The following is a 26,222-nucleotide window of genomic DNA, read 5'->3' as shown; positions in this document are numbered from 1 at the left end:
AGGCTAGCTTCTTCCTGGAGGCAAGTGTGGACAGACCACATCCTAGAGAAAGTGTCAAGGGTAAAACTTGGAAAATATATGCAAAAGGAAGGGCGGGGGGAGGAGCCGAGGCACCTATTCGGAGCTGAGCTGCTCTGTCAAGGAGTTTGGTGAGAAGAGGGAGTGGGAAATGATAGGGGTCACAGCAGGTCAGATGAATACCAGAGATGTGGACTGTTGCCTGCTGCTGGCCTTTCACATGTCCTGAGTTGCATAGCTCTTGAACCGGCCAGATTTGTTTAAGGAGCAGAATAGATCCTATGGGCCCAAGACCTTTTGGGATGCTCTATTCTGGAGTGTAATCACGTATATCATTATCATCTTACATGTCTTTGTTGAGCTTCTGTGATAAAGCCTTACAAAGATGATTATCCATGCAATGACCAGCCAATGAGCAAAGCAGTAATTAAGCTCCTGCTGTGTAGGAAGCACTGCCTGGCTCCCTGGGAGTACTTACTTCAGGCCGCAGAAGTCATACTGACCCCATGGACCATGTGCAGGGGCGCGTGACAGCAGAAGCACAGTATTCAAAAACATAAACGGGCTGCAAAGCACATGTAACGCAAGTGGACACGAGGGTATCATGAACGTAAATCAAGGGCCGTGTAACTTACAGGCAGGGGGACAGGGCTGAGGCCACAGTTTGGGGGAGAAGAGAGATATTATGCCTGTTATGCATCCAGACCTGACAATAAGGAGGGAAATTCTCTTGGGTAAATACGGGAGGCTTATTCAGAAGAGGCATTCTAAGCACTTAAAAAATATATCAAAAGAGCAGTACACACAAATGGTTTAAAAAATATCTGGCAGTACAAAATGTATGCATTAAAAAAATCCCCAAGCCAGTCTAGTTCCCTCCACAGAGGCAGCCACTGATAAGATCTTTGTATTTCCTTTCAGAACTTTTCTTTACCTATATAAACATACAGTTATTTTTTTTATCCAACCGGTCCAAGACTTTGTTCTTTCCATTAACAATGTATCTTAGAGCTCATTCTATATTAGCACATGTTAATCTTTCCTTTCCTTTCTTTACAGAAGTGGCAGGTTTTGCCATCGCGTGGGTATACTTTCACGTGCTGAACCAGATTCCTACTAGATGGACACTTAGGTTATCTGTAGCCTTTTATTTAAAAAAATACTACTGTGGTCATGATTTCACCTAGATCTTTGTGTCTGTAAGTGAGAATATCTGTTGGATTTATCTTAGCAGCTCTTTAGAGGAACATGTGAAGGTCCAGGTCCCCTTCAACAACATGACAAGCCTTGGCAGAGTTCTGAGGTGTGCATCTGAGCTGAGAGGCAGAAACAGTATGAGCATGCAAGGAGACAAATGGAGCCCAGAAGTTGTCTGATCTGCTAGTGGGTTTGGGAAGTCATGGGGGTGAGAGGAAGGGGGAGCCACAAATCCAGACATCGCTGGAACCCTGAAGGAAATTCTGAAGTGCTTCTGCCTGCGGGAGCCCCAGGCCCTGTTAAGTCCAGCACTCCAACCTCATGCAGGGAGGCAGCTGCATTTCAGGGAACATTTTCATAGGTAGATATTTCAGGAGACTCAAGATCATTCTGTTGCGGTGCTGGTACCACCTGTGAGCCAAAAGACACACAATAATATGGTTAATAAAGCAATTATCCAAGCTGATGACAAGCATTTACGGAGAATCTCCTAATGGTGAGGGCCATGCGCTAGGCTCTTTGGAAGGGAGATATGAGACAGTTTAGTGCAGCAAATTGAGGGTGTTCCAAAATGACAATAAAAGGCCTTGCTCCCAGGAAGCTACAGTCTAATGATCCCAGTCTCTACCCTAGCGAGAGAAACAATGCAGACATTTATATAAAGATAATTCAGGTGATAGAGGCTAAGTTCCAAAGTAATAGTCCAAACCATTAGACCTTCATATTCCAAGGGTTCTGAGGCTCCCTTGTCTGACAGTGTTCAGGAAAAGCTCTAAAGAGAAGATGAGACTTGAGCTGATGCAGAAAGGAGGTTAAGTATCATCAATAGCTTGGAAATAGCACAAACCTTCTTTGAGATATCATGCAGAGACAAGTGTCAGAAAATAACTAAAGTAGGTTTGAGAATTTCCTGATCAAGTGGGAAATAATGACCTTAGGAGACCCAGAACCAGAATTCCTGGTCCTGAAAATTCTGAGGGCAAGGAATAAATTCTTTCTAGAGTTTGGCTGAGGAAATGCACTGATTTCCACTTATATTGTGGGTGAAGGTGGTTTTAGGGGTCTTGAGTTCCTGGAGTGGTGTGGGAGTCATGCAGGACTGACCAGACAAGGTGTGGGGGGGTGTCACATGACCATTCTGAAACTCAGAGCAGGGACTGCTGTCCATGACTTTAAGATTGACCAGTATTGACCCAAACGCAAAGGGCCAGGCCCAAGCAGCTTCAGTGAACGTAGTGAACAGTACAGATTTGGCCTTGAGGACAAAGATAAAGTTCCTAGCTGGCTAGGCATTAGGCCATGCTCTAGAAATCAGGACATGAGGCAGAGATGGTTGAACCAAACTGTGTATTTGCACAAGCGTTTACTGAGCAAATTCTATCCATCTTTTAAGACCTCATCCAAATTATTTTTTTCATGAAGCCTTTCCTGGCTACCTCCATGCATAGCTGTCTACCATTTCCAATGTCCGAAAAACCCTTGGGAACTGCACACAGTGCAGTTTTCTCTCATCATATTTTCTCTCATCTTTCAGGTGACTAAACCAATCCAACTCTCCTACATCAAAGATAGATAACAAGTCTTCAAAGTCAAAAGTGGCGCCTTAAACATATTTGAATCCCCGTAGCCCTCAGCCCAGTTCTGGGCAAACAAAAGGTATTCAATACATATCTACTGATTGATTCATCAATCACAGAGAAGTAGCATAATTGAAAAACTTTGAGAGTTAAAAAAAAAATCTTGTTCGCACAAGTCTTCTGGGGGAGACTTGAAAGCAAGTATGAATGGACCCAGTATTTCCAGGAAAGTGAAAGTGGAGTGGACAGCCAGATTCAGATCAAGGTTAATTGTTGAAGACGTTTCAGGGTTATTTAAAAACTCCTTGTGGTTTTTAATATTGAAATTCCAAGCACTATCTGTGTGAACTGAGGCAAATTTAATTTCCTGAATCTCAGCTTCTCTGGCTATAAAGTTTGGATGACAGCACACTTGTAGAGTTGTTTTAAGGATCAGATGAGAATATGTTTGCTAATGTTTTGTAAACTGTAAAACTTTATATAAACTTATTATTAATGGGAAATTCTAAGCTTAAGGGATGTTTTAACACTCTAATGAAACCAATGTGCTGTAGTTAATAGCACATATTCCAAAAAATCTTGGCATTAGACTGTTGGCTAATTTCCAATTGTTTTGGGAAGTTGCCATTTTGATGAATTAGAGATTGATTTAGAAACATACCTGGACCATACAGTGTTTGGGTTTACAGACTGTTATTCTGGTAGTGTTAAGATTAATCAATATAAGATATCATTAAATTAATTAGAAATGTTCAGCTTTTGGCCACACAGATGTAAATCAGGAATATTTGTTTCAGCATCTCTATGCACCATGGAGTGTGTCAGGGGGGCACACAGTGATGGAACTTGAGCTCCTCTGCTTTCAGTTAAAATGGTCTGGGCAATATTTCCTCACTTTATGGGCCTTAGGATACAGAGAAAATTGTTCTCACCTTCTGAGGTTTCTGTATAGAGCAGTAGATTGTGGCTGACTTCTCTTTCTTCTGAGGAACTGGGGTCTGTCCCTGTAACAGACCAGCACCAGCATATCCATAATCACAGACGAGAGAGAGCTTTCCAGAGATTCGCCCTCAACTCGCACCCCACCAGGTTCTGATTACACATAGAGGGTGGGAACTGCCTTAGTGCAGTGGAAACAGTGCCTCTGGTTTCCCAGCACCTCCCTTATTTACGGCTCAAGAATGGGAGCGAAGTTCCTTTATATCAAGGGACCCCAAGGTTGGTAAACATGGATAGAATCACAATTCTCTGCCCTTGCACCGCTGGTCCTGTCCCCCAGTTTGGAGAGATTAGTCTTTCAGGTTACTGGATGGTTCTAGAATGGGGAGGGGGAGGGAAGGTGTACTGATCAAAAGAGCTCACCTGAAAGTCAAGGAACACCTGTGTATACACAGTTTCCCCTTCAATCGCAAGCGCTGGTGTCGTGTCATCTGGAGTGACGAGATAATACTCTGCTTGCCCCTCAGAGTCCGAGTCATGTCCAGCGTCCTCCTGAGTGACCAAATCACACACCTGGTCTCTTCCATTGACGGGCTGGTGCATCTCTGTCCTCTCCTCATCCTCCTCAGTTGTCCCATTGCTGTCAGAGCTGCTGTCGGAGACGTGCCTGGCGGTCTTAGGGAAAGTGTCCACCTTCTCATACCCTTGGGAGAGCATGGAGCATACTGTGTGGTCAGCAGTGGGCTCTGGAACACATTCTGCAGGGTTGGTAAAGTATGTACCAGCCCCCTTCTCTCTCTTGCTTTGTGCAAGGATCCAAGCTGCTCTGACTCCTAACCCCAGATGAGGCCTAGAGAACTGGAGGAGAAGGTGTTTTCCTGTCTTCCCTCACAGGACTCCATTCCATTACCCCTTCCTTCTTCCTTTCAAGCATTCACTTATTCATTCATTTGATAAGCATTCATCGAGTGTGATATGTGATGGACTTAGGAGCTCTCAGTGAGCAGGACTGGCCCCGTTGAATAAACCATCCTAACTGCCATGACAGGTACTCTGGGGAAACACAAAGGTGAGTTAGACCCGGTCTTGAAGGAGTACACTGTCTACCTGGGGGTCAGATCTATGCATAAATCAACTAATGTAAGGCCAACTGTGTCATAGGAAAAGTATGAGGAAAGTGCAGAAGTGAGAGGAGATGGTCTCTGGTTAGGAAGCAGAGAAGAACTTGTGAAGTGGCAGAATTAAGGTAGGCCTTGACATTGGGGCAGGACTTTGTTGAATGACAGTGTATTCTTGGTGGAAAGAACAGCATGATTAAAGGCAGGCATGAAACCTGAGGCACCCTCTCTTTTGGGAAAGGATGATACTTAAAATATTTAACAACCACAATGGTTTGGGCATAGGACAATCAGAATGGGTACCTGCTACGAACACCTGGGTGGATGTCTACTGCCTTCGGGACGTATCAAGCAACCCATTCGATCTAAGTGTAGAATAATAATGGCTCACATTTATTAAGTGCCCACTATGTGTCAGTCACTGTTCTAAATGTTTTTCATGAATAAATTCATTTAACCTGCATAAAACCCCATGAAGCCTAGACGATAACTATTCTTATTTATGTTTCACAGATGAGGAAACTGGAGCACATAAATGTTAAATATTTGCCCAAGTAAGTGGGAGGGCCAGGATCTGAATGCAGGTAATCTGGTCCCTGGTGTTCTTAACTGCTACTCAATACTGCCCCCTATGCCCTTTGTGTAGGAAAAAAGTAGACAAAAGGTGTCCTGGCCCAATACTGAGCAATAATCATAGTCATCACCTATTGAGTGCATACTGTGGGTGCTGCCCCACGCAGTCCTCACAGCAACTGAGAGGTTGGTGCCTTCATTTTGCAAAGTAAGGAAACTAAGGCTTAGAGACTGAATTGCCCAAGATCACTAAAAAGGAGGAGAGCTAGGATAAAAACACAGGATTATCTGACCTCAGGACTCATACACATGACCACTAGATTATCTTGCCTTTTGAGTAACAGACAAAGCCATGAGGAGCCATTGATGGTTTTAGAGCAGTCAGAATTAAGCTTTTCAAAGGGGGAGCAGAAGGGATAGAAAGGAAGAGTTCTGGAGCGGGAATGGCCAGTTAGGAAACTATTAACAATATTTCAGGGAAGAAGTTACAAGGAATGGGAATGTCTGTTAATAAGGACTTGTTAAATAAATTAAGGTACATCTGCAGAATGGAATAAATGGGAGTCAGTCTTAATCTACGTATGCTAATATTGCTAGGATCTACTGTTAAGTTAAAAAAGCAGGTTCAGAAAAATGTTACAGATGGCTCCCATATGTGTAATCAAAGGAAGAATATATGGCTTGTAAACGCGTTAAAGTGCTCTGAAAGGATTTAGACATACATATATCTTAACAGTGGAGGTCTCTTCAGGGAGAGCTGGAGATTGGGATTTAGAAGGAGATTATTTTTAATTTATACCATGTGAATATGTGACTTTTCAATTAAAAAAAGAACCTGTTTCATAAAACAAAAAATTGATGACAGCATGAACTCAGGCAGTGGCAGAGTCTCCAAAGAGGAAACTCTGGAGAGATAGTGGAGAAATAAAAGAAGCAGACCTTGGGCACTGAGGAGAGGTGCTGGGGGAGGGAGGAGGGACAGGGATGACAGTGGTATCCCCAAAACTTTTTTATTCCTCCTCCTGTGCCCAGGGTGCCAAGGAAGGAGGGTTCAGGCTAGGGGAGACCAGGGTCTGTTCTGCCAGCTCTAAGGAGGAAGCTGGTGGGAAACTCCAAAGTCTAACCTCATTTCCATTTCATGCCCCCTTTTTCTTGGTTACACTTTCCCATCAGAAAAGGCTGCAATGTTGGATTTCTGAGCCCCTGGCTCCCCCACACATTCCCTCCTCCTATTCCATCTCCTTGGGGCATCCCCTCCATGAGAGGTGACATAGGGGTTTTTAAAGCAGGGTTTGACTGAGTGGCCAGAGTTTGGAGATTCCTTAGAACTCCAGAGCTTCAGAGTTCAAGGTGGTAATTTAGGACACTGAGATTTGGGACTGGGAGAATAAGGAACAGGCATCTCAGCTCTCCACCCCAACACTCATCAGAACAGCTCCACTTTTACGTGCATTGTGATTTGGGGGTGTTGCATAATATTTTGTTTGAAGAAAGCATTCCTTAGCTTTTTCGAAAATTGGAAAACCACTGCCTCAGTAATACTTATGGGTAATAGGTATCTAAACAGTCTTATGAGTTTTAATTTCAACTAACTTTTAATTTTGCTTCAGTCACAGATATACTGTTTCATCTGGTCTTTGTTTCTCCATTCTTGGAGTGGAGGCAGTAAATTCATCCTCATCACGGGACACATTCCAGTGATGGCAGTCAATACCTGAGGAATCCTAGAGACCCCGGAGGAAGGACTAGTTCTCCTAGCTCTGGTTACCATCTTTCAGGAGTTCAGTCTGGTTGTGGCTTTTGTTCTCCAAACCACCTTCCTTTAGCATGCCGCTTCTCAGACTTTAACAGGCATACGATTCACCTACAGATCTTGTTAAAATGCAGATTCGTGTTCAGTATTCTGGGGTGGTGCCCGAGAGTTGCGTTTCTAACAAGCCCTTGGGTGTACCCACGTTGCTGGTCACACATTGAGTAGCCACACTCTGGAGCTTCCATCTGGCCTGGGAACCCCATAGCCTGTGTCACTGGTGATATATTACCTGGTGTGTCAGCTGGAGCCTCAACTTGACTGGAACTGAAGGCTGGGGCTGAACCTGAGAAATCAAGTTAGAGAAGGATTATCATTAGGGCTGTGAGGGGAGAGAGTCTGATTCTGTGAGAGTCAAAGGAGAGAGAGAGATTTCTGAGGACCTAGGGAAAAGGTTTTAGGGAGGAGAGTGAACCCTGATGTGAGCACAAGCCCATGGGAAATGTTGGCCAGAGTCTAGGGTCATCTTCAGCTGAGGAGAATTCTCTGGAGTTTCCTGCCATCTCTCTGGAAGGGAGAGCTCTAACCCCTCTGTGGTAGCCACTCGTCAGGTTGGTTTGCTGGCTCACAGTAATTCTTCCAGGGACCCTATATATTCTAACCAATCTGTTCTTTCTGGGAACTACTCCATTCCCGCTTCAATACTGACATTCTAGAAGGAGCTACCAATCACAAACACTCATTCCATTGCCCACAGTGATTAGTCCAAGCAATAGTCACATGACCTAAAGCTGAGCCAATCAGAGAGATTTCTGAGGTTCTTCAAATTCGAGTTGGAGGGGAAACATCTTTTTCCCCTTCCTGGTGTCAGAACTACTAGTATGTGTGAGTCTGGAGCTACCAGTTGCTGTGTTTTGGTACATTCCACCCCCACCCCTTCCCTTCAGCTGGCTGTATTAAGAGAGTTAAGCTGGCTTATAGGGAAAAATAGGGATGAGAGATGGAGAGCTCTGGTGGCTTTTGAGTCTCTGGTGACATTTGTCTCTAGGCCAGCTCTTCTCTTCCTTGCCCATAGACTGATTATGTGAGTCTCCAAATAATAAACCAGTCCCCTTGCACCTCTCCCCACCCTTTCTTGTCTAAGCTAGTTTGAGTTGGGTTTCAATTATTTGCAACTAAAGAGTCCCAGCTGACACTCCTCCCCTATCATTCTGAGAAGAAATGAGGTCTTGGGAGAGAAGGGGTAGGAGGGAATTATGAGAGGACAAAGAAGTCTCCAGAGGTCCTAGGGAAATGGCCTCGTACTGGCAGATATCATTGATCTCAGAAACTCACATCGTCCTTTTTTCTTCCAAAAGCACCAGCCAGAGATCACAAAGCACAGAAAGGTGAAAAGAACCGTCAGGGAGATCCCAGACCAAAGTGCTGTCCTTCTCTCAGGTCCTGTGAAGAGGAACTGAGTGATATCAATATAAATAACAAGGGAGTTGGGGCAAGCAAAGGACAAAACATAAAGGCCATCCTACCTGCCTCTTAAAATCCCATACTATTGCGGGAAATATTCCTTTTCATTCATTCATTCATTCTACAGCTATTTATTGAGCAGTCATATTCCAGGCAAGAAATTATAGCAGTAAGGCAGACACTGTCCCTGGGTAGAGAGGTTTATTGCTTGCCCAGTGTCACAGAGTTTTAAGTACCTGAGCTGGGATTTGAATGCAGGCTGTCAGATCCTAAAACACCCTTATCCATCACACTACACTGCCCCTCTCTATAAATGGCATAAGGACAGTTCTAGAAAGTGAATACAGATTACTATTGATCGGGGCTCTAAAACCACTTGCCAGACACAGCCTGACCCAGCATTTTCACATCCTGGGTAGACCTTCCTTTTTTTCTACTTCTCTCTAGGGAAGAGCAGAGCACAGAACTCAGAGCCTCAATCCCGCTTCTGCTGTGTGACCTTGGTTAGTATGACTGAGGAATTAAATTGTCTATTTAATTTTAATTAATTAAAATTTAAATTAAAAATCAGCTACTCTATTCCTTATTGAAAAACTGATAAGTATATTTGGAACAACTCAGATATAAATATATTTTTTCAACTGCAAATTTTATGAAATCTGAATACAGATCAACTACTGCCCATGAGAATTTAGCATCTGAATTAAGATGCGCTGTAAGTGTAAAGTACATACTGGATTTCAATGACTTAGTACAAACTGAAATGCAAATTATGTCGTGAATAATTCTTTGTATTGACTACATGTTGAATTGATGATAGTTTGGATATATTGAGTTAAATAAAATATATGATTAAAATTAATTTTACCTGTTTCTTTTTGCTTTTTCTAATATGACTATTAAAAATTTAAATTACCTATTATAATTTCATTATATTTCTATTGGAATGTGCTGCTCTAAAGACTCACTCACACTCTCTCACTGCACTTTATAAAGAACCACTCAGAATGAAAACTCTTGGGTCCACGGACTTAAGGCTCTGAGGTCTGGCTGAACAGGAGAGCAACCTGGACAGAGGTCCCTAGAAAGAAACTGCTGGGAGCTGTTGCTGACAGGATTGCTGGCTCTGCATGTGAAGCTGGGGTGTTTTTCTCCACTTCTCCAGGAGACACTGAGGTGAGCTCCCCCTTGGGACACAACAGCTCCTTTCTGTAGGGGGCTCCATCTGTATGTCACATTGTGTCCACTGTCCTCCACTGAGCATGTCAGGCTGATCCTGCAGACGCCGTCCTCTGTGAGCCCGAGGCTCCTGGTGACTTTTGGCTTCCTCAGCCTCCCTATGTGAGGAGAAAGGCAAACCAGATGTGGAGTCAGGCCTGCACCCTGGGCAGTTACCATTCAAAATATATTCATGAAGTTGTGGGTTGACACTGCCTTAGGGCTGGGAAAGTGCCTCCAGGAGTGCACCTGGACTTTTCTTGGATAGATCTAAAATCTCAGACTCATCACTTTACTCATCTTTGGTCCTTGGAAATAGAGGGGTTAATGAAAAGTGAAAAAAGATACCCCATCATTCTATACAGTATACTGTGAAGAACAAGCAAACCAATCAACACAAATAAGCACAACACTTCCAAGTGCACTGAGGCCCTTCAAGGCTTACATTTTGAGGTCCCATCATCTAATTTGTTTCCTTACGTGAGATAAGGAATATGGAGAGGTGAGCACAGCACTGTCACAGAGTAAGCACTTAATAAATGTTAACAATTTTAAAAGCAGCGTAAGACTGGCACTCTTTGTTCCCAATTTCTTATTCTTTTTGCTGGATCGTCTTCCTGGTTCTTTGATACCTGAGTCACAGTAGGCAATAGAAGTGAACTAGCTGACTTACATATTTTAACAGGACCATGGACAGTGACTCTTTTCTCATGTACTGAGACACCAACATGCCCAGGCAGGGTATAGGTTGACCATGTCTGAATGGTAGAGGTGAAGGAGCTGGCAAATTTAAATTATACAAACCGTCCAGCTAAGCTCCTGTGAAGCACAGGGCTGAGGAGGAAGACTCTGAGTTCTTTCCCTCACACTCAAGGAAGCCAAGTAGCCTTCCAAGCTCTTGGAGGTCACAGGACAATAAAGGCTTTCTCCTCAGTCTTCTATGATTTTACCCAGCCAGCTCTGCCTTTATGCAAAATGATAATGTTCTATAAAAATACAGGTTGGAGAGTTCCTTGTCCCACCCAATAATCAATGCAGGAGGACAGGGCAAGTACCAGAAGTTGGTTGATTGAGGCTTAACTGGAAGCCTAGAAGAAGGGGGCCTGGGCTAGGGGAATTTGCTCAGCTGCTGATTGTATTGTCTTCCTGTGAACGTACTGGTGTGAACTCAGTAGCTGTCCTGTGGGTCTGAGGCATTTTGTAGGAGGAGGGAGGTGGGCTAGGCAGCAAAGAGGAGAAAGCTTTCAGGGAATGAATCGAATGATGGGCGCTCTACTCAGAAACTTACGGTAGATGCTCAGGTTGATATGTTTTGTGCTGGCAACTCTGGCGTTTGAGCACACATAGGCGTGGTAGGGGCCGGCGTCCTCCATCTTCAACTGGCCAATCTTTAGGGAGTAGTCCTGGCTGGAGACCCACACCGTGCTCTGATTTGGGTCCTTGAACTTAATGAGTTGATTGGCTGTTGCTTCTTCTCCCCGCTCTTTGCTGATAATAGAGGTGTTAAACATCCAGACAACGTTGTCTATGTGCTGACTGTCCGGGAGCGCCAGGGACAGGGTGATGGATTCCCCCAGGATCCCTGCCACTGTCTCCCCCATTGGTCTTCCTCTGGAAGCTCCTAGATCTGTAGCCAGAGGTGAGACATTGCAGTTTCAGCCACTGGTCTCGATCCCTTGACCCTCAGCCTGCCTGAAGGGGACTATAGCCTGATACACCCTCCTGCCCAGGCCTCCTTCCCCCTTTCTCTGATGAGGCATCCCTGCTGCTTTCCCATGACCACTTGTCATGCACAGGTATGCACCTGGCTCTGCCTATTGCATACCCAGTCCTATCCTGCCCTCTCTGCCCTTCTAAGGACACCCTAGGAGACACCCCTACCCAAGCAAAGAGCAATCTGGATTTCTGCATCCATACTCTCTTTCCCTCTCTTGTGTTATAGACCCTTGGAGTTTCAGAGTGCCCTGGGAGTTCCCAAGTCCCCTACCAGTCTCTCTCAGGCTCCTGAGGGTAGAGAAAAAGGGATTTTCGGGCCTGTTCTCTTACCTCCCTACCTCATCTGTGTCCTGCCAGAATCCTGGGATTTAGACTCTGTAGCTGCTTAGACTGTTTCTGGAATCCCCTGGAGGGCCTCAGTGGAGCCAGTTACCTGTACAGAACTGCCAGGCATGGACAGGGCGGGAGCTGCTCTGGCTGACGGGGTTCTTGGCTCTGCAGATGTATGGCAGGTTTGGGTCACAGGGCAACCAAGAGATGGTGAGACTAGGCCCCCCCCAGGATTCAGAAGCATGGGGATCCCTCGAAGTCCAGTAGTACTGAACATCTTCCCCTGCCCCCTTCACGGAGCATACAAGGGTGATGTTACAGGAGGCGTTCTCAGACATGTTCACAGACTTCATGGTGACTCGGGGCTCCTGCAGCTGTTCTGCAGGAACAAGGGCAATAGGAAGACTATTCAGACTGCTTCCCCAGCAGGAAAGGGCTAAGGGAAAAATATGGTGTTGGTAGAAGAGCTGGGGGCCAAAGGAAGAGGCCAGCATTATCTGTTCCAGTGGCAAGTCTTTTTTCTTCCTCTTTGTATCCCATGCAAGCTAGGTTGATTGCCTTTCCTCAGTGCTTCTGTAGTATCCTCTACAGCTGTTATCACCGAGACTCAACACGACAATAGTCTGATTATTCTCTCTCTCCCCCACCAGTTAGTGAATTCCTTGAGGACAGAGCCAGTGTCTGTGTCTGAACATCTAACATCTGCCTGGTCCATGAAAGACACTCATGAATGTTTGGTAAATAAATGGATGAATGAGCCAGCCTCAAACACGGGAGATTTGGAAGCTCTGCCTCTATAATTTGAGTTGCCCTTGTCTTTTGGTCTAGATTTGGGACCCACTGTGCTTCCAGACTTTCTTCCTGGTCCTCTCCTTTCCTTTTGTTCCATCTCCTCTGTTCACAGCCTGTGTGTGTGTGTGTGTGTGTGTGTAAGTTCATTTTCTTTTTTGAATAGGCAATACATACATAAAATTGAAATTGCAAAGATACAAAAAGGTACATATGCACACACAAAGAAACAAGCTTTCTTGCCCCAGCCACCTAGTTCCTCTCCCCAGGAATTATTGTTCCTGGAGGCAATTACTGTTATGAGATTCTTGTTGATCTTTCCAGAGATATTCTAGTTGTAGACACATATATATAATAGCACGCTGTACATATTGTCCTTAAGCTTTTAAAAATTTTAATGATATATCTGGGAAATTGTTGTATGTTAGTACATATTAAGTTGATTCATTCTATTTCTGTTAACTGCATAGAATTCCATTTCTTTAATATATCCAGAGCACCCTAAAAAATCAATCAGAAAGATCAAACAATCCAATAGAAACACGGTGTTATAGGCTAAATTCTGTCCCCACAAAGTTCGTATGCTGAAATTCTAACCCCAAGTACCTCAGAGTGTGATTGTATTTGGATATAAGACTGTATTTGGAAACGGAGGTAATTATTTTAAAATACGGTCATTAGGATGGTCCCTAATCCAACATGTCTGGTGTCCTTATAAGACGAGGAGATTAGGACAGAGACAACACAGACAGAGAGACAACCATATGAGGACATAGGGAAAGAAGGTGGCCGTATGCAAGCCAGGGAAAGAGGCCTCAGAAGAAGGCCTCATGACCAGCCCCAGATTTGTGAGAAAATAAATCTCTGTGGTTTAAGTTACTCAGTCTGTGCTATTTTGTTATCGCAACCCTAGCAAACCAACACAGATTTTGGCACCAGAACTGGGGTGCTGCTATAATGAATACCCAAAAATATTGAAGTGGCTTTGGAACTGGTTAACTGATAGAGGCTGGAAGAGTTTTAAGGTGCACGTTAGAAAAAGCCTAGATTGTCTTCAAGAGACAGTTCATAGAAATATGGATGTTAAATGTGATTCTGGTAAGAGCTCAGAAAGAAAAGAAGAGATCTGTAAAGAAAATTTCTATTATCTCAGAGATAGACATATTATTGTCAATATAACATTGATAGAAATATAAACATTAAACATGTGGCTGGTAAGGTAATAGTTGAAAATGAAGAGCCTGTTATTGGAGGAAAGGTGATACTTATAAAGTGGCAAAGAACTTAGACAAATTATGTTCTAGTGTATTGTAGAAAGCAGAACATTTAAGTGATGAACTGGGTATTTAGTTAAGGAGATCTCCAAGCAAAGCGTTGAGGGCACTGCCTGTTTTCTCCTTTTGCTTGTAGTAAAATGTGAGAGAAGAAAGATAAATCGAGGAAGGAATTGTTAAGCAAGAAGAAAGCAGAATTTAAAGATTTGGAAAATTCTCAGCCTATCTATAGAGCAAAAAATGAGAATTTGTGTCTGGGGAAAACACTGAGAGTATGGATAGACAATGGTGTAATTCAAGGATCCAGTCAACCATTTCAGTAGAAATTCTGCCACCTTGGACTGAAGGGACACAGATGGGACAAAATGAAGGAAGGCTGTCAGATTTCGGGGATTTTACAGGATAAGCCAATAGAGATGTCCAGCTGAGACCATGCTTTATCCTTCAAGAAAAGGGAAGAATGACCCCAAGGGCAGTTCAGGGGTCGACAGGTCTGCCACTGGCACCACAGGCCTAAAGGTCATAGGCCCAGGGGCCGTTGGTGGCGTGGTTTCCTCCTTGGTTCCAGGGGGCAGGGCTGCTGGCCAGGGCCCAGGGCCAAGGAGGTGTGGTTGCCACCCCAGTGGACCAGGAGGATAAATCATAGAGCCAAAGGGGATTATTCTCAGATCTAAGAAGATGTGGAGACTTCCCTAGTGGCGCAATTGTTAAGAATCCACCTGCCAATGCAGGGGATACGGGTTTGAGCCCTGGTCCGGGAAGATCCCACATGCCGTGGAGCAACTAAGCCCGTGCACCACAACTACTCAGCCCGCGCGCCTAGAGCCCATGCTCCACAACAACAGAAGCCACCGCAATGAGAAGCCCGCGCGCCACAATGAAGAGTGGCCCCTGCTCGCTGCAACTAGAGAAAGCTGACATGCAGCAACAAAAAACCCAATGCAGCCAAAAATAAATATATAAATAAATAAAATTTATTAAAAAAAAAAGAAAATACATCATCAAAAAAAAAAGATGTGGTACATATATATACAATGGAATATTACTCTGCCATAAAAAAGAATGAAATAATGCCATTTATGGCAACATGGATGGACCTAGAGATTGTCATACTGAGTGAAGTAAGTCAGACAGAGAAAGACAAATATCATATGACATCACTCATATGTGGAATCTAAAAAAAGGGTACAAATGAACTTATCTACAAAATAGAAATAGAGTCACAGATGTAGAAAATAAACTTATGGTTACCAGGTGGTAAGGGGGGGATAAATTGGATTGACATATACACACTACTATATATAAAATAGATAACTACCCCAATAAAAATTAAAAAAAAATCAAATAGAATTTGCCCTAATAGGTTTTAGACTTGTTTGGGACCTGTGACCCATTTCTTCTTTCAGATTTCTCCCTTTTGGAATGCAAATGTCTATGTTGTGCCTGTCCCATCATGAAAGCAGGTAACTTGTCTGGTTTCAAAGGTTCACAACTGGAGAGGAATTTTGCCTAGGATGACTTATACCTCAAGTCTCACTTATACATGATTTAGATGATATCTAGATAAGACTTTGGACTTGATGTCGGAATGGGTTAAGACTTTGGGAGCTGTCGAGATGAGGTGAATGTATTTTGTGAGAAAGACATGAGTTCTGGGGGACCAGAGGGCAGAGTGTTATGGGCTGAATCAAAATTCATATGTTGAATTCATAATCCCTATTACCTCAGAATGTGACTGTATCTGGAGATAGAGATTTTAAAGAGATAATTAAGTTAAAATGGGGTTATAATGTGGGCCTTAATCCAGTATGACTGGTGTCCTTGTAAAAAGAGGAAACTAAGACACAGACAACACAGATAGAGGGACGACCATGTGAGGACACATCAAGAAGGTGGCCATCTGCAAGCCAAGGCATGAGTCTCAGAAGAAATCAAACTTGCTGACACCCTGACCTTGGACTTCTACCCTCTAGAATTGTGAGAAAATAAATTTTTGTTGTTTAAACCACCCAATCTGATCTTTTGTTATGGCAGCTCTAGCAAGCTAATATAGATGGATGGATAAAGGATATTAACACAGAGAGAGAATCCACATGGCAGAAAACAGAATCCAAATAGCTCTTAAACACATTTTGGCTGTTCTTCGCTCTTGACATCTGTATTTATGGAATTGGGGGAAAAGGACCAATGTGATAGTTCTCTTTGTCCTAGAGAGATTAATTCCTGGAGAGGGAAAAACCCTGCTTTTAAAAATAAAAGGTCAAAACCCACAGACACTCTCTGGAACTCACCATAGATAGACAGGGTGAATTTCTCACTTGTGGTGACTTTAGAATTCTTTTGGTTTATCTGGGCTTTGTAGGATCCTGCATCTTTCAGAGTCAGCTTGTTGATAGACAAGGAGTTGTCCTGGGTGACGTTTATTCGCCCCTGGTAGCTTTTGTCTATTAAGATAATCTTTCCGCTTGCATCTGCTAAAGCCAAAGCTTGTTGGGGACCACTCCAGGTGATGTGCTCAATTTCTGCGTCTACTGAAATGTTCAGGGACAGAATCACCGAACCCCCTAGAATCCCGTTCACCACTGTTGGTTTTGAGTCCTTTTCAGAGGCTCCTAGCCCTGCAGAGAAAAAAGAGGGACTTGGAGGAGGAGCTGGAGTCCTCAAGCCAGCGTTCATTTGTTTATTCATTTATTCATGCATGTGTGCATTCATTCATTCAATAAACACATATTGGTAATAAATGCCAGATGTTGAGAAATGAAATGATATTTTGGCTGTCCTCCCTCTAGGTCCATTGCTTAGCAAATGGACCTCATTCATCCATTCATTCACTTCCCAAACATTCTCTCCCAGGAATGTAGCTACAATAATCAGTAAAACAGACTTTATAGGTTTCTATTCCTACAGGGAAATTAGCATTGTGGCTTTCAACGAATTTCTAAATTTCTCTGAGAATCAGTCTACACATCTGTAAGACAGAAATGTTCACACCTGTACCATCTTCCTCCAGGAATGTGGTAGAGATGAAATAAAATCAGGTTGCTGTAAATCATAAAGAACTAATGAAGTAAAAATATGGAGCATCTTTAAAAAAACAAGATGGATTGATGGATGGCTAAAAGGGTGGATAGATGAATAGGTGTGTGATAAAGGAAGTAAAGTAAAACACCAGTGATAGAACTGAGCTGGGAGGTATCTGCGTGTTCACTGCAAAATTCTTTCGAGTTTTCTGTACGTTTGAGAATTTTCATAATAAACTATTGGGAATTAAAGGAGCATCTCTCGCCTCTATTATCACCTTACCTTTCCCTCTTTGCCCATGGATCTCAGCCTGACTTTGGCTTGGCCAGGGAAATCTGGTCTGTGCTTGGGAACAAGGTTTGGGGTTGGGAATAGGTAGGTAGCATTGATTCAACACCTGATTTCCTCATCTCAGGAAAGACCCGGATCTCTGATAACCATTGTTACTAAGGGCTCCAGAGGCCTGACATTTGGCCACGGCAGCTTATTTCCTTGTAGAGGTCCTGTGAGTATCCTCTGGGTGACCCCAACCTGGATTCCCAGATTCCAGGACTTCTGAGGCTCTAGAGAGTGCTCTGTAAACCCTAGACCAACTCAGATGGGCTCAGGACCCAGACTCCACCAGGAATTCTGGGTGGAAAAATATGTAGAAAATGTTAGAGAGAGAGGAGTGTCCAAAGTACAGCCTGGATGGATGGGAAAAGGTTGAAGTGTGTTCTGAAAGCCTAAAGGTTACGGGTTCCGTAGACACAGAGAAGAGATTGGTGCAGGCCAAGGGGGTCTCTGCCCAGACCCCCATCAGCAGAGCGCTTGGACCTTGTGGCGTGGTAGCTAGGGAGGACACAGGACTAGGAACCCTGGACACGAAAGGGTCAGTTCAGGTGGACTCTGGGGGCAGATTCAGAAGACAGAAGCTTAGCTGAAGTGATGTTGGTTTGAGGTTGCCTAAAAGAGAGCTCTTCTCATCCAGAAGACACTGCTTATGATTGCTATGTGTGTATTAGGCACTTTGTAGAAATCACTTCACTTAATCCTCAAAATTATCTGATAAGTAGTCCTGTTTTTCTGATAAGGAACTGAAATTTAGAGAGTTTAAGCCACTTGCCTGAGATCACAGGTTTGGTCAGTTGCAGAGCCCAGATTCTATGTATGTGATGCCCCAGGGTATAGAGGCCAAGAGCACTGACCACCCCATCCTGGAAGCCCAGAGGTGCTGGGTCTTGGCTGGGCTCATATGAACATGTTTTGACATCATCGTTCCTCACATCAACGATAAACAAAGCCTCTCATACTGTCAGTGGGAGGAGCAGGATGTGGTCCTGATCATATTGTAGCAGAGTGTTACACAGCTCCCTGCAGAGTGACAGGAGCCCCAGGTATCAGCCATCTTATTTTTTTTATTTTTTATTTTTGCGGTACGTGGGCCTCTCACTGTTGTGGCCTCTCCCGTTGCGGAGCACAGGCTCCGGACGCGCAGGCTCAGCGGCCATGGCTCACGGGCCCAGTCGCTCCACCGCACGTGGGATCTTCCCGGACCGGGGCTCGAACCCGTGTCCCCTGCATCGGCAGGCGGACTCTCAACCACTGCGCCACCAGGGAAGCCCAGCCATCTTATTTTTTAACTACATCATTTGACAAATAATTAAAGGGGGCTTCAAAGATTGTGATAACTGAATTTGACTTGCCCATCCTTGAATAGTGTCTGAGAATAATGTACTTAACAGTGATTATCATAATAACAAACATAGCTTCCACCAACTATGTGCCAAGCACTGTACACATACCATCTCTATTGATAAAACAGTCTTGCATAATACATCTTATTATTTGTATTATACACTTAAGAAATAGAGGCTCACACACCTAAGAAATGATGGAGAAAGGACTTAATTTCAAATATTCCTGGTACTGAAGCTGGGGGCGAGGGGCCAAAACTTTTCACCCTACTGCCTCCTAGGTTCCTGAAACAACTCCTTGGAAACACAAAAGCCTCAAGGAAACTCCCTTCTAGACCCAAACAGTGAGGTTTGAGGTAACCCTAATTGGTGGAACCAGACAGAGGGAGATGTCTCTTTGCCCTGAACTGTTTGAAATTTCCTGCATTGACCACCTGAGGCTTGGAGGTCGTTGGATGTGGCTAATTCCAGGTTTATCCAACATAACCAAGAAGCACCTCAAGAGCTGGGTGTGGATATAAACAGCCTGCTGCCACCTGTGTTTTTATGGTGAGAAAAGATGAAATAGAAAGTGAAGGGGCTTCCCTGGTGGCGCAGTGGTTGAGAGTCGGCCTGCCGATGCAGGGGACACGGGTTCGTGCCCCGGTCCGGGAAGATCCCACATGCCGTGGAGCAGCTGGGCCCGTGAGCCATGGCCGCTGAGCCTGCGCGTCTGGAGCCTGTGCTCCGCGACGGGAGAGGCCACAGCAGTGAGAGGCCGGCGTACCGCAAAAAAAAAAAAAAAAAGAAAGTGAAGAGAGGGGGCTTCCCTGGTGGTGCAGTGGTTAAGAATCCACCTGCCAATGCAGGGGACACGGGTTCAATCCCTGGTCTGGGAAGATCCCACATGCCACAGAGACACTAAGCCCTTGCGCCACAACTACTGAAACCCATGCGCCCTAGAGCCCATGCTCTGCAGCAAGAGAAGCCACAGCACTGAGAAGCCCGCACACAGCAACGAAGACCCAACACAGCCAAAAAAAGTGAAGGGAGGTCAAACTAAAATTCAGCCTTGAGGTCTAGGCTCCCTCTACCCCCATACATGCATCTAAGAGTTTTCTAGAGTTTTCCTCACTGCCCATCCCCACCTCTATCCTCACTGCTGTCAGGTCCTTAGTGCTACCTGCATTATCCTCCCTGAATCCCTGGTGAGGAAGAAGGATTCCAGACAGATAGTAACTGTCACAGTCCCAGGTGGTTGAGATACACCCTGGGGTACTGGGTTAGCTCTGCCCACTGGAGAGGGGTGAGCAAAGATGAAATAGAAAGTGCTCTTGAGAAATGTTTCTCAGAAACTAGCAGGACTTGGGCCTTGAGGGGGAGGTAGGATGGTGGGGAGAAAGGATATTCACATAGAAGCCACCTAGCCGAGGGCAACCAGACCATCTCCAGATCCCTAATGAAGCCTCCATACATGTGATAAACAAGGCAGGATGTAGAAAGAAGCTCGAGCAGTTCTATCCCTCTCTAGGAAATTGACAGGTGACTTACCCTAAGGACAAGTTCCCTGTATCTCTCTGTGTGTTTTACCCACAGTGTATAGGGAACAAACTCATCACCCAGTATTTCTTAGCAGGAAGATGTGAGGGTGAGAGGAATAGAGTCTGAGCCCAGAGTTATTTGTGACCGGGGCTAGAATGTCACCTATTCATGGTGTGTAACTATGCATACTCACACACACACATACAGAGCTCAGAGTAAGGTGCAACTTGCAGAATAATTACCAAAAGGAGAAGAGTTTCCTGCTTTTATCAGTTAGAATCCCCAGCAGAAACGTGACCAGCCTCAGAGGAACACCAGTAGCAAGCGGCGGTGGCCATAGTGTGGACTTACCCATGAGCAGGAAGAGGAGAGGGATCCATAGAAAGGGAGAGAATATGTGTGGCTGACTCTCTGGTGGCTTATTGGAGAGAGTTTGTAGAGCCCAGCCATCTGTTTGTCTCCCTGGGCTCGCCATGATGATCTGTTTTCAGATAACACGCTGAAGGACGAAACACTTACCACAGCTTCCGCAATTGCATGTGAGTGTGTGTGTGTGTGTGTGTGTGTGTGTTTGTGTGTGTGTGTGTGTGTGTGTGTGTGTGTGTCCCAGGGAGGGTTGTTTATACCCAGCACCACGGACTCCTCCCACATGCTCAGGCTGGGGTACAGGTCCCGAGTCTATTAATAACCTTCATGGGATTTGCAAACCAATAGCGGGTATCACTTGCTTCAGCCTCAGGAGACTTAGGTTCTAAACTTGGCTCTGAAGATGCCGCTTAAAGATCTCTACCTCCTGGTATTCATGCCCTAGTGTAATCACCTCTTCTTGAGTGTGGGATAGATTTTGTGACTTGCTTCTAGTGAGCAGAATGTGGCAGAAGGGATGGGATGTGGCTTCCATCTTGGGCTCTCTTTCTCCACCCCCATCCCTCCTTGAGCTCATGCGAGGAGCCAGGTATTATGCTGTGAACTGCAGGCCTCCAAGATAAGGAAGGCCTCCAGCCAGCGTCCAGCATGGAACTATCGGCTCTGGCCAATGGTTGATGAGAACCTGAGGCCTGCCAAGAGCCACAGGAATGAAACTGGAAGTGGATCCTCCCCTAGGAGGGCCTTGAGGTGACTGCAGCCCTGGCTGACACCTTGACTGTAGCTTAACGAGGGACCCTGAGCCAGAGGCACCCAGCTAGGCTGTGCCTGGATTCTTGATCCACAGAAGCTGTGAGATAATAAATGTTTATTGTTTTAAGCTGCTAAGTTTTGCAGTTTGTTACACAGCAATGGATAACTAATACAATGGTCTAATAAATTCCCTATTTTGCTTAAGCCAGTTTGTGTTGGCTTCCTGTCAATGCAACTGAAAGACTTTGAATTAATCCTGAAAAAACACCAGGGAAATTGTGCTGAGGATGGATGTTGCAGGTAACGGTTGTAGAACTGGCTGAGTTGAGAATTAAGTTGCGGGGGGTAGCATAATTCCCTTTATTTGCCTTGGGAAGCTGACTTCTTTTAATTGATAGTGTAATAGCTGGTTAAGCTGTAGCTTGTTGTATCTTGAGATTTATATGTTTACTTAGACTATAACATTAGAGGACTTAGAAAACTTCAGGATGGTGTAGTGTGTGGTTTGAGCTAACATTCAGTGAGTGCTTCTCGGGTCCTAGGCCCTCTTCTAAAACTTGACACAAATTAACTCATTAGTCCTCACAACAGCTTTATGAGATAGGTATTTTTTTTTATCATCTCCACTCTATAGATGAGAAAACTGAGGTATAAGGAGAGTAAGTAGCTTGCTCTGAGTTTTGTAGTTACTGAGAATTTGAACCCAAGAAGTCTGGGAGGAAGGAGGGAGAGAGGGGGACAATTAAGATAACAGGCCTCTGCCCATGGAGAGCTTCTTCAGAGGCTGGTCATGAGCTGATGCTGTACAATCCTGAGAGGGAAGCCCTCCTTAAATTTATGCTTTAGACACCTCTCTCACCTCACTCGAGTACTGGCCCTGTGGTTAGAATGTGGTTTCCTAGAGAGAACTGCAGGACATGGGGCCAGGAACGGTTGCCGCAGCTCAGATAGAGAGTCTTACAACCTAGGAGCTATGGACTAAATGTTTGTGTCTCCCCAACATTCACATGTTGAAGTCTAATCCCAAATGCGATGGTTTTAGGTAGTGGAATATTTGGGAGATGATGAGGTCTTGAGGGTGGAGCCCTCAAGAATGGGATTAGTGTCCTTATACAAGAGACCCCAGAGAGCTCCCTCACCCCTTGTGCCATGTGAAGACACCTTGAGAAGATGGCTGTCTATGAACCAGGAAGCAGGCTCTCACCAGACGCCAAACCTGCTGGTGCCTTGATCCTCGACTTCCCAGCCTCCAGAACTGAATTTCTTGTTTATAAGGAACACAGCCTATGGTATTTTTGTTATAGTGGCCCAAATGGACTAAGACATAAGACTACAGGCAGTGATGGTCCAGCAAGTGTTTTTAAGCAGAGGCATGGCCTGACTCAAGGACTCGAAGAAAGATTACTCCAGCAGCAGAGTGGAAGGTGGGTGGAAGGAATGAGACTGAGATATGAGAAGACAGGTCACTAGGGAGCCCAGGTAAGAGCATGAGAGCAGGGACAGCCTGGATGGGAAGAGAGAACAAAGGTGGGAGAGAGTTCAAAGATACTGTTAATAATAAAAATAATCACTAACATCTGTTGAGTAATTGCTGTGGGTAAGGCTTTGTGCTTGGAGTTTTACATACGTTTTCTCTTTTAATCCTCAAATCAACACTATTTGGTTGGTACTGCTATTATCCCCATTTTAGAGATGAGGAAACTGAGGCTTAGTGAGGGAAATGTCATTGGAAGCACCATCTTTGAAGTTGTGAACATAGGTAGACGCAATCTTGTGATAGAATCCAAATGAAGTATCATTTAAGGATAGTAATTAAGTACAATAAAAATCTAAAATAATGCGAGTTTTGATATAATGCAGTTGGCAAATGGGGTCTTGTACTCACCCAGCCCCTGTCTTCACACAGCGAGCGCTAATATTCTCATTGGGCCATGGATGCAAAGACACCTAGTGTTGGGAAGCAGAGTGGAGGCAGGTTGGTCCCAGCATCTCCAGTTTCTCAGTGTCCTTGTACCAGGCCAGCAAAGGGTGCAAATGACTGGAAAGTCTGGAACCCCTGCTACTGTCCTGGAAATCCAGCCAGTCATAGGCTCCTATTTAATGGGCATTGCCTTCAGGTAGTATCAGACTCCAGCCTGGGCTGCAATTTGGATCCTGCAGCCATAGTCCCAAATTTAGTTGCATAGATTCACCATGAGCCCCAAACCAGCCCTTCAATAACTTTGCAATTAAGATGACCCTGCATGTTACATAACTGCATTTTTTTGACTTTACTTTTAATGTTATGTGGGGTTCTAATATGTACGATTCCTAAAGATTGGAAGAATATGAAAAGAGTATAGAAGTTTGGCAAGTTCAAAGCTCTTTACACCTAAATGGAAAGAGAGTTAAATATCTTAAGAGCAAAAAGAAATGCAAAGGAAAAATCAAGTTCTGTAGTTGCAGGAAGGGGAAAAATTAGGTAATATCACAGTGTGCAAATTGAATCTAGGGGACAAGGGCATGAGACCAGCCTTTTAGAGGGCATCAACAAAGTAAATAAAGGGACCATCAGCTAAAGTCTCAGTGATATCTGATCATTAACCAACTGTCCTTGGTTGAGAAAGTGGCCCAGGGAATAGCTGGGATTGAGATGATTGTTTCCTTTGTAGCTATGAATCTTTCAATCCTGGAAAGATAAGGAATTCAGAATAGACATGTTCAAGATATCAGTTAATACTTTTTGTTTAAGCATATGTATTGTTTAAGAAATTCAGCTTATTAAAGCTATAGTTAACTTTGTGGTTCTGATTTGAACTGTGTTAATTGAGTAATTGATTTACACTTTGATTTTAGTTGGAAATCTTAAGTTATATGAAGTATTGAATATTTTAAAACCACTTAAGAATCACCATATTTAAAACTTTAATTATTAGATTTATAAGCTCTCTTTAAGTATTTGGGGAGGCTTATTTGTTGATTAAAATACTTTAGAAGGAAATTAAATATATGACATTCAATAGTGAGGTTTGAAGTCCTTAAGGGAATCAATTTATACATTTGTAAAATGAGTCAAATATTATCAGTAGCCACTAAAAAGGGTTACTAAAAGTTTCCTGACTTGTAAATGGAACAATATGTTCGTAAGCTGAACTGGCCTTAAGGCTGACAGGTCTTTAATTTGTCTGTTCGGGTTTTTTTTAGTAAATTGAATATGAATTCTTTTTTTTTTCAAAGTATTTGTTTATTTGGCTGGGCCAGGTCTTAGTTGTGGCACACAGCGTCTTAGTTGTGGCACACAGCATCTTCGTTGCCACGTGTGGGATCTTTAGTTGCAGCATGGGGGATCTAGTTCCCTGATCAGGAATCGAACCCAGGCCCCCTGCACTGGGAGAGCGAACTCTTAACCGCTGGACCACCAGGGAAGTCCCTGAATATGAATTCTTAAAAGCAGTATAACCTACGAATGATTTTTTTAAGCACTAAAACCACCTTCAGGGAAATAAATGATAGTGGGGGAGTCTTATTTACTGGAAGGTAGTTTGCTAAGGTCACAGGGCTAGAAAGCAGCAGAGGCAGGATTCAGATCAAAAAGCTTCACACACACCCCACTGCACCCAATCCCTCCTGACGCTAAATCATTCACATAACTTTATTTTTCTATTGATGTGACTTTCCCACTGGCCTGTGAGCAACATGCTTGCAGAAACTTCTTTTCATCTTTGAATCCCCAGTCTCAACACAGTGCCTTTGCAGCTCCCAGCAGGAGCTCATCCTGTGTGTGTTGAATAATTGAGCGAGGAGAACCCAGTGAGAAGAGCAACCCGCAGCACCCTCAAGAGAGGGTTTCAAGTAAGGAGTGTTCCAATGTCAAATTCCACCAAGCGGTCATATAAGGTAAGGACCAAAGGATCTACAGGATGTGATTGACGGGAGACCGTTGGTGATGTTCTTAAAAGCAACATAGATTCTCTTCAAGTCTTGTCAGGGCACCTAGCCTCCACACACGGAAGGCCAGGGAGATACTTATCAAAGTCCAAGGAATAAGGGAGCCTTACTTCTGACTAGATTGTGACTAGTGACAGGTGACACTAGTCACAATCACATTCTCATGGAGATGTCAGAGGAGCCTGCATAGCCTAGCAAAGCCATCAGGACTCCTTGGTGTGGAGGGGAACACCAGGACTTTTCACACAACTCCCTCAACCGTACCACTAACAGGGCAAGAGAGTAAAATGATATCTGGTCGTCCTTCGTGGTTGGAGGCAGAGGCGGTCCCAAAAGTCTTGTCCCCTGGATTCTTCCAGCCTTGTTTCTGTGCCTAAGAAGCTACAGTCAAGCCTGTGCCTTTCCCATTTTTGTCTCTGGGCCATTCTGGGCTCGTTCTTCTCTGCCTGTTGACTCCGTGTCTGCTCATGGACTTACCAAGCGTGTAGGAACTAAGCCCTTACTATATGCTGATACTGAGCTAGTCACTGGGAACTGAAAGGTGAAAAAAGTAGACCTTACCTTCAAAGGGCTGAGAGACTACTAGGAAGTGTATGCAAGTAAGCAGTTGTTTATGGTAGAGCAGGATGGGTGTTACCATAGAGGCTAGTAGGGGGAAACTGAGAGGCCCAGAAGAGGGCAACTGTTCTAGTGTGGCGTTTCAGGCGAAGCCTTTCTCAAGGTGGTGATGACTTTAGTCGGGGAACAAGAGGATATTAGAGGGAGGCAGGTGAGCCAGGTGGCAGGGACTAGGGCGGTCCAGTAAGCCAAATTGCAGGAGTCAATTTACAAGAGTGAGAAATCATAAGGTATGTGAGGTGGGAGTCCAGGCGTGAGGCTCAGGGACACCATGAGGCCGAGCTCATGTAGGGAAGCCAGCAGATCCTGAAGGATTTCATCTGTCAGGACTGTGACCCTGGACTTTACCTTGTAGGGGATGGGGGACCTTAGAAGGA

General features: G+C 44.4%; 1 protein-coding gene across 4 annotated transcripts; it reads right to left on the bottom strand.

Annotated features, from left to right (window-relative positions):
• Positions 1 to 620: 620 nt before the first annotated feature.
• On the bottom strand, positions 621 to 20,713 carry LY9 (lymphocyte antigen 9). 4 transcript variants are annotated; one of them, XM_067728353.1, is made up of 10 exons: positions 20,533 to 20,713; positions 16,255 to 16,581; positions 12,004 to 12,279; positions 11,143 to 11,481; positions 9,704 to 9,973; positions 8,508 to 8,615; positions 7,465 to 7,518; positions 4,155 to 4,435; positions 3,725 to 3,796; positions 621 to 1,626 (listed from the first exon to the last, which is right to left on the bottom strand). In XM_067728353.1, exons 1-10 carry the CDS (start codon positions 20,654 to 20,656, stop codon positions 1,558 to 1,560), a joined length of 1,920 nt encoding a protein of 639 aa, XP_067584454.1. In that variant the 5' UTR covers positions 20,657 to 20,713; the 3' UTR covers positions 621 to 1,557. The 4 variants fall into 4 exon arrangements, with proteins under 4 accessions (XP_067584454.1, XP_067584455.1, XP_067584456.1 ...); XM_067728354.1 differs by lacking the exon at positions 9,704 to 9,973; XM_067728355.1 differs by lacking the exon at positions 16,255 to 16,581.
• Positions 20,714 to 26,222: the final 5,509 nt, after the last annotated feature.

The sequence above is a fragment of the Pseudorca crassidens genome, chromosome 2, assembly GCF_039906515.1.
Source record: "Pseudorca crassidens isolate mPseCra1 chromosome 2, mPseCra1.hap1, whole genome shotgun sequence".
In the NCBI taxonomy this organism is placed as follows: domain Eukaryota; kingdom Metazoa; phylum Chordata; class Mammalia; order Artiodactyla; family Delphinidae; genus Pseudorca; species Pseudorca crassidens.
The sequence above is the reverse complement of the archived record's forward strand: the minus strand, read 5'-3'. Positions and strand labels throughout refer to the sequence as shown.